Consider the following 12,097-nt stretch of genomic DNA (forward strand, 5'->3'; position numbering starts at 1 on the left):
TATCCTTGGAATAGGTCATCAATATAAAACTCCATGGAGGTTCGACACTGGCACCCCAATCACTAAAGTGTAACCAGCTCAGACATCTGATCAGTAGTGCTGACAGGTGACCTAGTATTATAAAGTCCCTTTAAAAGTTCTAGTTGTTAGTGCAAACATATCCATATAACTAAGCACTACATGTGCCTTTAGCTTGTAATATACTGTAAAATAATGTACTGTGCTGTGTTTATTGACATATATACATCCTGTAGTCAGCCTATAAGTAATAGTGTACATAGGGAGATCAGCATTCATATCAGCTACATACCCACTGCAAGAAAATCATTAATACCCTTTTACCATTTCCACATTTCCCACATTAACACTCAGGATCTGGGTTCCAAATACAAATAAATGACAAAGTTAGAGAATATTTATTGCTCAGCTAAAGGTGATCAGCAAAGAGATGCAATGACTATGACATCATTCTGATCACAAAGTGAGGTCATCAGTAATCTCACTATATTACAGAGATCAGATCAAGGATGCTGCTGAAATACATAGTCCATACATACATACATAGTGCTAAGAAAGAATGAAGCTACACATATTGCTACAATGTTGACAACATTTAAACTGTTAATAATAATGTTGCATTATTAATTATTATAACAATTATAGTACTAATAATAATAATAATATACAATCCATTGTAACTATTCATCTCTCTATGTACCTATCCATCCCTATCTAGTATCTACCTATCATGTATTATCTACCTATCTGTCTCTCTATGTGAAAATGGAAAAATATCTCTATTATTGAATAAAATACTGTTTACTATACCTAATATCTCTCTGTATTTAATATATCTCTATCTATATTATATTAAAATAATATTTTATCTATTGTCTAACCCTCTAAATAAATATATATATATATATATATATATATATATATATATATATATATATATATATATATATATATATATGTGACAGTATTGGATATGTATATATATATATATATATATATATATATATATATATATATGTGTGTGTGTGTGTATATACATATCCCATACTGTGTGTCCTCTCCCCCTCCAACCAATTTTATTAAGTAGTTGTTCTGTAAGTTAATGACTTTTCTATGATATTTGCAGGTACCTCTCATTTGGGCGACTCTGATGACTGACACTGGCTTATCACCCAATCACCCAGTATTTTCTACAATTCCAGAACTACGATTCCACCACGGGGGACTGTGTTTGTCCCACTCCCCACTTGTTAAGCAGTGGGCTTCCCTCCATTAACCATGCCCCTCACATGCTGCCGGTGCGGACAGCTTCCTTTCCCCGGACCACTTACTATAGCAGTTAGTAGCAGCTGAGCCGCGCAGGCGCAGTCCGCCTGGACCTATTCTTGGCATACTGGCTGTAAGATGAGTGAAGAAGCAGGTGGGGAGAGGGAGAGGGACTCTGCTGCACACCAGCTCTGTCATAGCTCACTTTAAGAGTGGCAAGCCACAGAGACAGCCCTGGATCTATTGCCAGGTGAGCCAGGATGATGGCTATGAACAGTAAGCAGCCCTTCTCCATGCACCCAATCCTGCAGGAGCCCAAGTACTCCAGCCTGCACTCCAGCACAGAGGCTATGCGCAGGGTCTGCCTGCCAGCCCCCCAGGTATGGGCATCAGCCACAATTACTTACTGCTTTAAGGCACATTTTCTGACAGGCTCTTGCTTAATGTTTTTTTCATGTCATCAGAACAATTGCAGATCTGTGAAGCTTCCTCCCTCTCTCTCCCCTGCTCCCTCAGTACCTCTCCCCCTCTCTTGTCTCAGATCCACATGTCTATCCAAGCAAAGCTTCTGCCTTCATATTAATTTTTATGACCTGAGCTTTGAGGAGGAATCTGTGTGCTTGAAAATGTTTTTTAATCCTGAGTTGACAGTATTCCCCATTGACACCAATATGTGCATTCTTGCTTGCAGCTCCAGGGCAATATATTTGGAGGCTTTGATGAGAGTTTGCTGGCCCGTGCTGAAGCTCTGGCGGCTGTGGATATTGTCTCACACGGCAAGAACCATCACTTCAAACCAGACATAACCTACCATACCATGAGCAGTGTCCCATGCACTTCTACCTCCTCCACTGTACCCATCTCTCATCCTTCTACTCTGACAACGCACCCTCATCACTCACTGCATCAATGTTTGGAGGGAGATCTGCTGGACCATATCTCACCTACATTGACTGTAAGTGGCATGGGGACAGCTGATCATACAGTGATGTCCTCACAGCTCCATCCACATCACCTGGGTGCCATGGGGCATCTGCATCAAGCCATGGGCATGGGCCACCCTCACACAGTTTCTGCTCACAATGGGATGTCCTGTATCAACGATGTGGAGTCGGATCCAAGAGAGCTCGAGGCTTTTGCTGAAAGGTTCAAACAGAGGAGGATAAAACTTGGAGTTACTCAAGCAGACGTTGGATCAGCTTTGGCCAATCTCAAGATTCCAGGTGTTGGGTCTCTAAGCCAGAGCACCATCTGTAGGTTTGAGTCCTTGACATTGTCCCATAACAACATGATAGCTCTGAAACCTGTCCTCCAGGCTTGGCTGGAAGAAGCTGAGGCTGCCTACAGAGAGAAGAACTCAAAGCCAGAGCTCTTTAACGGGAGTGAACGAAAGCGCAAACGCACCTCTATCGCTGCACCAGAGAAGAGGTCTTTAGAAGCTTACTTTTCCATCCAGCCCAGACCTTCATCAGAGAAAATTGCAGCCATTGCTGAGAAACTAGACCTTAAAAAGAACGTGGTTCGAGTCTGGTTTTGTAATCAAAGACAAAAACAGAAAAGGATGAAATATTCTGCGGTCCATTAACTGGTGGGATCTGCAGAACCTCTGACTTTTATTAGAGATATTATTTAAAAGAGCAGGGATCTTTACTGAGAACTTCTGAGAACTTGCAGTAAATATACAAAAAGCCATCAATTGACTCGTTTGTTTTCCCATCCCATCAGGTCTGTGATCTACAGCCAGAACTCCCAAGAGAATAGCCCATGAATGGCAGCACCTGGAGAAAATGGTTCTTCAAGGTGCAGCAATCTTGAAGTCTTCTTCTAGCAGGGTTCTAGTGGTAGAGACTTCCCTTATTTGTAATCAGCTATTAGTTATTTTGCCCTTATATGAAATTGATTGATAAGCTGATATTCCTCCCACCGAGGTGTGCAGTATTATTTTACAATTTTCTAGAGTCCTCCTAGGTCTCCTTGTCCCCCTCCCTCCAGAATCTTAGCAACAACTGGTAAGTTCACAACCACACAATTAACTTTCACAAACACAGGGAGAAGTGAGGGACTGTAAGCATTTTTATTTCTTCTCATCAGCAACAACTGTGATAAATAATAAATGAGAATCGCAGAGCAGTTTGAGCTGAGGGGTCTATGTCTGTTCATTCCTAGTTTAGACTAATTTCACACCATATGTAGTCACTGCCAGTTTATGGCAGATGTACACTGTAAGGACACTGTGTTAGAGACTATACACTGTAACTTTCTAGTGGTGGTGTCTCAGTGTAGTGATGGTCAATGTGCAACAGTTGCCTTCTTCTCCTCCTTTCATGCTGACGATGATGATGATGACACTCATTATTCGTTCTCTGTATTATACACACAGTGCGGGATATGTCCTTTTGTAAATTCTTCATTTCTGTATCCGCAGCCCTTGTCTTCTCAGCATTGAATATTTTATGTCATTGTATCTAGTGAAGTTCATGTGTTTGTGTGTGAATATTTTTTTGGGGTTCTTTGAATACAAACCGGAAAAGTGTTTTATTCCCACAAATCAACCTCTGCAATAAATACTTTATTTTTGAACTCTACCTACGTTTTGTAAATTGTGATATGTGAACATGTGTCTAACGAGCTGTTGAGAATATTTACAGATGATTCGAAAGATTTCTGCAAACTATGTAGTAAAAATTGGAGAACACACCACCTCCAAAAAATAGGCACATAGATGATTAAATGAATGCATATTAGATAGATACAGAAACGAGTATACTTTTCTGCGTGTATATGTGTGTGTTTATATATGCGTGTATATATATATATATATATATATATATATATATATAGTGTGTATAACATATCTATATGTGTGGTGTATGTGTGCGTGTACATGTGTGTATATATATATGTCTGTGTGCACACATATATACACACACATATATGTGTGTATGTATACGTGTATATATATATATATATATATATATATAAAATGTATGTGTTTATAACATATGTATATGTGTGGTGTATGTGTGTTTGCAAACATATATACTTCACATGAGATGGATCAGTGCATTTAGAAGATAGATAGATGAAATTATGAAATTAACGGCTGACTAGATGGAGAAATTGATATTAGATAGATAGATTGTAGTGATGAAATTGAGGGTTTAAATTGACTCCTATCAATATATTGCCTGGAGAGTTAAAAGTCTGTGCCCTTAGGCTTGCACCTTTTTTCACTTTGTTGCTCTTTTTCCTGTATTTTTTGATAATACATAGCTTGAGAAAGGCTCTTATATGGACAGAAACGTGGCCACTATGGGCCATTAAATTTGAAATAATTTTCTAAATTGCTGCATTGGTGTGCTGCCTCCATTTTTTATATAATTGGGGATGTGGTCCTTACCTGGGACACTCTGCACCCCTTTTCTGCTGGCGCTGCACCTGTACTTTTATTTTTTTCAGATAGATTGATAGATAATATACATGGACGATATAGCTATATATTAGACACCGACAGGTATATATGGGATCGATATAATGATAAGTACAAATCAGATAAAAAGAGAGGTGTCTATGTATTTTATAGATTTGATACCAAAATGATTAAGATGTTTATTAGGAGTAATAATACTTTGTAAACGTTGCTGGAATTATTATTACTGATGACAAATCCATCTGTCATATGTGTCAGGCGCACAGTAATTTAGCTGATGAGAACACATTGAATTCTTGTATTTTAGAATAAAAGAAACATATAACTCTGCATATCTGAATTTGATGTGTTTATATGCAGGGGTTATAATATGAATAATAGAATTATTAGTGTAATCACTGTAATACCAATCATATTACTACAGATTGATCAGTGCATTCTTTCCATGCTCTTTCATGTACTGCTCAGCATTAGGTTTGGTATTTCTGCTGGGGACTGCTGTATTTCCCTGCTTTTATCTATTAGTGGGGATGAAACAATTCCCGGCGACTTGTAAAGTTTACAGAGGTGCAAATTCCCCATCAGATGCTGATGACAAAAGTTCATTTGTGATTCTGTCTCCTAAACCGGCTCTTTATTCATGAATCTCACAAGCTTCGTCTTCTCTAAGATTAAAAATTAATGCTGCATCTTGTGAATATTTCACTGTAACATTTCAATGAGTGTCAGACATCAAACCTCCCATCACCAGGAAGAAGAGACTGGGAGAAATACACAGGCAGGCTGGTGGCAACTCATTAGATTAATATTGGGTTTAATCAGCCCAATCATCCCCTTCCCGATCCCTGGCGCTTTAATAATACATGCCATTATGCCATTACTCTATATTGTGGCTTTCGAAAATTTAAAATAAGCCTGATGCAATATTAATTGCCTATAGTAGTATAAAGTAGCAGGGAATAGAGAGAGCTGCACACAAGGCTGCTCCACCAGGACCTCACCCTTCAGTCAGGCAGGTAAGAATCATCTGCAGCTCTATGCTCCATCTTCTATGCTATTAATGTATGTCGCCTCCCCACCAGCAATGGACATTCCAGTTGCACTGTCCTCTGTCTCTGGTTAATTACATTCTCCATGAATATTACATATTTTACACAATCGCTTCCTTTTATTATATAGAACCGAATTTTAAAAGAGAATATTTACTAAATATATAGATAGATATATCTATATATATCTGTATGCACATATATATATATATATATATACATATGTATATATATATATATAGATAGATGTAAATACATGACATTACTTATTTAACTTTACTTTTGTGTAAATCTTATTTTAAATTAGATGACTACTTTTTTTTTTAGTCAACTAACTTGACCATCTCTTTCTTTTCAATTATTTACTTATTTAAATCTTTTTGTACTATATTTTTTCTTTTATAATTTTTAACTATCTTTTTTTCATTCTCTCTATTTTTCTCCCATATCTCTCAGCGTACCTTCATATAAATTTAACAGTCACAATATCTATCTATCTATCTATCTATCTATCTATCTATCTATCTATCTATCTTTTCTATGCATAGATATTGCACATTTATTATTATGCATATATGTATGAATCATCACTGCTTACCATATTACATGGATTTCTTTATAATTAACGTATGATTATAGCAGATGCAATTGTTTGAAGGTATATTAACATCAAAGCAAACATATGACAATGGGACAAAAGGAGATATAATATTTATCATCACATAAATAAATATATACATAATATATATATATGTATATATATATATATATATATATATATATATATAGATACAAAACACAACATCTGTAGTAAAATTTATAATTCTTTAATTATTGTCTAGTAGGTTTTAATTTACACATGCTGTCTATCTAATTTTAGAATTTTCTCCTTATCTAATTGATGTAACTGCTATTGAAGATAGCAATAGAAATATACCTTGTATATTAGCACATAAAGTAAGTGTAGGTATACATGACTGTCAAATAAAAAAATAAAAACCCTCAAAAAATCCAAATGTTTCAGAGTATAAGAGAATCTGAAGGCTGTACCTCAAAGTTCACATAGTAGTTCTCTATGTCTCCACACAGATAAATAAAATGACTATACATCATCAATCAGGCCCATAAAGGTTTACTTTATATGCACTCAATTTCCACCAAACCAAAACTAATTGCATGCATACCTCTAGGCCACTCAGGGACCTGATCAATTAGTCATTAGGCTCTCCATTAGGAGAGTTTTAAGCTTGCTGGTATAAATGTCTGTTGTCAATTTGCTTGTAATTGAGTGTATCAAAAAGACCTGCTATTAGCCCACAGTGTATGAATGATGAATCCTATGTTTTATTATACAAAATATGAATCTATTACAGTATGTTCTTTTATTTCCCAGTCCCCCTGCTATCATTGCCAGCCACTTTATAGATCAGTGCATTTTATGGCTGCTTGTAAGCATCCCTCAAAGCTTCAAATCCGTGCCATGAGAAATGTAATGATAGTATGGGGGCCGTCCGCACTACAGGTGTTGATATAATTTATTACCCACGTTCACTATTATTGATGAAACCCATCAGACTAAAGTGACAAGACAGTCATCCTGTGCGTAGTAACATTTACAATATTAACATCTTCCACAATATGCAGTAAATGATACTACTGGAAATCCACCATGTAACAAAGGGGACAGAGTTATTATGTTACTGTATTGTGGGACATATTTTGAAATATGTAATTTATATAATTTATATAATTCATGAAGAATGATAAAGTCTTAGAGCTCGGCTCATAAATATGGATGCATTGTTATCAGCAATTGGAGAATCCATTGATGGAAATGAACCTGCAGTTTCCGTTCATGTCATGTGCAGCTTATATATGTTAGTTAGTACACATGCCCCTGTTATGATTTTTAATGCTTTGAATGTCCTGGGCTAATTAAAGTAAAAATACTTCTTTTTATTTATGCACATGGTTTATTTTTTTCCTAAGTAAACTGGAAAAGATGCCACACGAACACATAACACTAAAGTAAGATATAATGTAAAAATTAAGATTTTTCCTTTTAGTCTTATAAAACACTTGAGTGCTGCATTTTTAGAAAACCTTAATAGCTAACACAACTTGTTGGTGTGAACACACCTTAAGGGGCTAATTCAGATGTCAGTTTTTCACGTACTAGTTATATTTGTGTCTTTCATGGATCGAATCTCTACCTATTATTGTCTATGGGGCTGTTCACGTGTTCGTGTATTTTTTCTCAGACCGAGTGGTCCACACTACGGCCACGTTCACACATTCAGTATTTGGTCAGTATTTTACCTCAGTATGTGTAAGCCAAAACCAGGAGTGGAACAATCAGAAGAAAAGTATAATAGAAACACGTCACCACTTTCTGAACATGTGAATGTGGCCTAAGGCTTTATTCACACATCAGCATTTTTGATCAGTATTTCATCAGTATTTGTATGCCAAAAAAGGAGTGTCTCCAAAACACAGAACAGGTGTCAATCTTTCAATTATTTTTTCTCTGTAAGTTCCACTCCTGGTTTTGGCATACAAACACTGATGTAAAACACTGACCAAATACTGATGTGTGAATAAGCCCTAGTACACAGAGACTTGTCCGATTTCATTCAAATCACAGATCAAACTCGCTAATGCAAAGGTATGAGTCCGTGAAAAAAATCAGACAGCACTCAGATGCCATCCGTGTGCTGTCCAATTTTTCACTGACTAATTGGAGAAGCTTGAGAACTCTCCGTCATTTTTTTATTTTGCACATGGTTAAAGCTGCCAAAACTCTGATGGTAAAAAGTAATATACTGACCAAACACTGATGGACACCTGATCCAGCCCACTGATGAAAATCAGTTAGGGCTCATTCAGACGGCAGTTTTTCTCATACGTGTGCAATCTATGTTTTTCACAGATAACACTGATAATTATGATAGTCTAGGACAGAGATGGCCACTTAATTTTTCCAAGGGGCCAGATGAGAGACTGTGACTGTTGTGGAGGACCTAACCAATAAGCTAAAATTAATTCTTCTCAATATTAATATTAATTTAACATGATAATATTAATATAAAATAATAATTAAAATTAATTGTATTACTTAATATTGAGCAGAATTAAGTATGCTGACACCCCCTATATACCATGTAAGTACGCACCCTCCCATATATAGAGTATGAGCCCCCACACAGCACCCTCTATATACATTATGAGCCCTCACGTTACCCCCTATATACAGTATGAAGCACTACATAGCCCCTATATACAGTATGAGAACCCACGTAGTCACTCTATAAACAATAAGAGCCCTCACATAGCCTCAGAAAAACACTATGAGCCATCACATAGCCTCCTAAATACAGTATGAACCCTCACATAGCCTCCTAAATACAGTATGAGCCCTCGTATAGCCTCCTAAATAAAGTATGAGCCCTCACATAGCCTCCTAAATACAGTATGAGCCCTAACTTTGCCTCCTATATACAGTATGAGCCCTCAAATAGCCTCCTATATACAGTATAAGTCCTCTATATACAGGCACATATCCCATATACATATAAAAAAGAAACAAGCCACATACTCACCTTGTTCCCTGGTGCTCTGCTCCGGCTATGGTGTACTGACTCTTAGCACAGCAGACGCGATGTAATGATGTCATCACGTCTGCTGTTTCATTTGCTGATTGGTGGAAGAAGGAACCAGTGGCTCCATCCTCCACCAATGTATTTACCGTTCTTTGCATCCTGAGGATGCGGATAGTGGTAACACAGAGAAGCAGACGGGAGGTGAGGGCAAAGTATGGCATGTGGGCCACTGTTTTCAGCCCTTTGGTTGTCTTGGTCTATGGTCCAGACTGGAACAGCCAAAGGGAAGCATGGAGCCCACGGGCTGCACGTTGTCCAGGTCTGGTCTATGGGGTAGTTCACATGTCTGATTTTTTCCTCAGACTGAGTGGTCTGCACAAAAGCATGGAGACTTGTCTGATATTGATCCAAGTGTTGGATTAAACTTGCCAATGCAAGTCTATACTGTAGATCCAGGAAAAAAGACAGAATTCAGATGCCATCCATGTGCTGTACGTTTTTCACTGACTGTTCGATAGGAGAAGCATGAGAAACCTAGATCAGTTTTTTTTTCCAGCAGAGAAAAACTGCTGAAACTCTGACCAACAAATATATAGCTATATGCAAAATACTATATACATATTATCGCAAATATAATATAAAGTGTCATATGTCAATATGTAGCTATATTGACCTATGACTTGGTCATCTACCCATACTTTGCTATACTAGGATATTTTATATACTCGTTCTCCTAATTAGCTGAGTGGCCTTTGGGAAGCCTTAGGCCACTCTTAGGGTATGTGCACACAACATATATTAGATGCCGGCGTACCTGCAAAGTGACGTCTTTTATTCTATAATCTATATATAATATAGTGGCGGCTTCCAAGCGGAAGCAGCCAGAAGAATGGACAGGTCATTTATTGTAGTTGCTTCACGGCTTTGAAGCCAGAAGAGGTTAAAAGAAGTTACAAAAGGTGGAACATATGCACAGTAATGTGGTTTTGACATTGCTTCGCATTATGTTCATTTTTTGCAGTGTCTTTTTTTTAAGCGCTTTTCTTAGTGCGTTTCATTTGGAGTGTGAACATACCCATTTGATACCTATGGATTCCTATCCTGACCACTTAAATGAATGTAGGTAAATAACCCTTTTTTTCCCATACCTAGAAGAACGCTTGAATAAATCATGTGGGAACTGTATCCTAATCACCAGTTGTAGTGTAGTATCTACCTGACACCAATGATTTATTGACTTCTCAGACAACTGTATGTTGTACTCTCTGTCAAGCTACGAATTTATGCCCACTTCAATCTCTCTATTGCAGCAATGGAGAAAAAATATCATTATAATATAAAAGATTTTTTAACATCATTAATGGATAAAAACTATATTCTACTAATTTGGAGATTTGCTCCACTCTAGTTATGTATCAAATGGCAATTCTAAGTCCTCTGTAAAAACTCTGATAAGCGCTCCTCAGATAGGGACGAAAGCAGGCACATCCACACAAATGGGTAGGACTGGATTATTAAGATGGAACTACTATTTACATCATGTTAGATATATCTTCTCAGTCATGTTGCCCATGGCGTGAAAGGGACTGGATGCTATAAATTACAGGGATTGTCAAGTTTAATAAAACATTTTTCATAGATTCTATTGGAAGATTCGGGGGGCTTCCTTGTTCATTATTCTCATGACTTGACCAGAGTGAAGAGTAGTTACAAAGAGCATCTCTCTATGGAGGACATGTTCTGTCCAGCACTGTGTGGACAACCCTGTTGGTGTGAAAGAGCACTGTGTAAGGCTTCATTAAGATGCCCAGAATTTTTGACGTATACAAACATGGTCTGAGTGTCATCAGAGTTTTGGATCTACAGGTGCATCTCATAAAATTAGAATATCATCAAAAAGTTAATTTATTTCAGTTTTTCAATACAAAAAGTGAAACTCATATATTATATAGATTCATTACAAACAGAGTGATCTATTTCAAGTGTTTATTTCTGTTAATGTTGATGATTATGGCTTACAGCCAATGAAAACACAAAAGTCATTATCTCAGTAAATTAGAATACTTTATAACAACAGCTTGAAAAGTATTTTTAAAATCCGAAATGTTGGCCTATTGAAATGTATGTTCAGTAAATACACTCAATCTCAGTAAATTAAAATAATTAACAAAAAACACCTGCAAAGGATTCCTAAGCATTTAAAAGGTCCCTTAGTCTGTTTCAGTAGGCTCCACAATCATGGGGAAGACTGCTGACTTGACAGATGTCCAGAAGGCTGTCATTGACACACTGCACAAGGTCCCAAAGTTCCAATTTTCATTTGGAAATCAAGGTCCCAGAGTCTGGAGGAAGGGTGGAGAGGCCACAATCCAAGCTGCTTGAGGTCTAGTGTGAAGTTTCCACAATCAGTGATGGTTTGGGGAGCCATGTCATCTGCTGGTGGAGGTCCACTGTGTTTTATCAAGACCAAAGTCAGCACAGCTGTTTACCAGGAAATTTTAGAGCACTTCATGCTTCGCTCTGCCGACAAGCTTTTTGGAGATGGAAATTCCATTCTCCAGCAGGACTTGGCACCTGTCCACACTGCAAAAGTACCAATACCTGGTTTAAAAACAACAGTATCACTGTGCTTGATTGGCCAGCGAACTCGCCTGACCTTAACCCCACAGAGAATCTATAGGGTATTGTCAAGAGGAAGATGAGCGACACCAGATCCAACAATGCAGACGAGCTGA

At 37.4% G+C, this 12,097-nt stretch overlaps 1 protein-coding gene across 1 annotated transcript; it reads left to right on the top strand.

Moving 5' to 3' along the window:
• Positions 1-1,371: 1,371 nt before the first annotated feature.
• Positions 1,372-3,802, top strand: POU4F3 (POU class 4 homeobox 3). The gene is made up of 2 exons (XM_073650643.1): positions 1,372-1,664; positions 1,976-3,802. Exons 1-2 carry the CDS (start codon positions 1,545-1,547, stop codon positions 2,867-2,869), a joined length of 1,014 nt encoding a protein of 337 aa, XP_073506744.1. The 5' UTR covers positions 1,372-1,544; the 3' UTR covers positions 2,870-3,802.
• The last annotated feature ends 8,295 nt before the right edge of the window (positions 3,803-12,097 follow it).

The sequence above is a fragment of the Phyllobates terribilis genome, unplaced genomic scaffold, assembly GCF_046119375.1.
Source record: "Phyllobates terribilis strain yellow unplaced genomic scaffold, ASM4611937v1 Scaffold_11__3_contigs__length_659146591, whole genome shotgun sequence".
Classification (NCBI taxonomy): Eukaryota; Metazoa; Chordata; class Amphibia; order Anura; family Dendrobatidae; genus Phyllobates; species Phyllobates terribilis.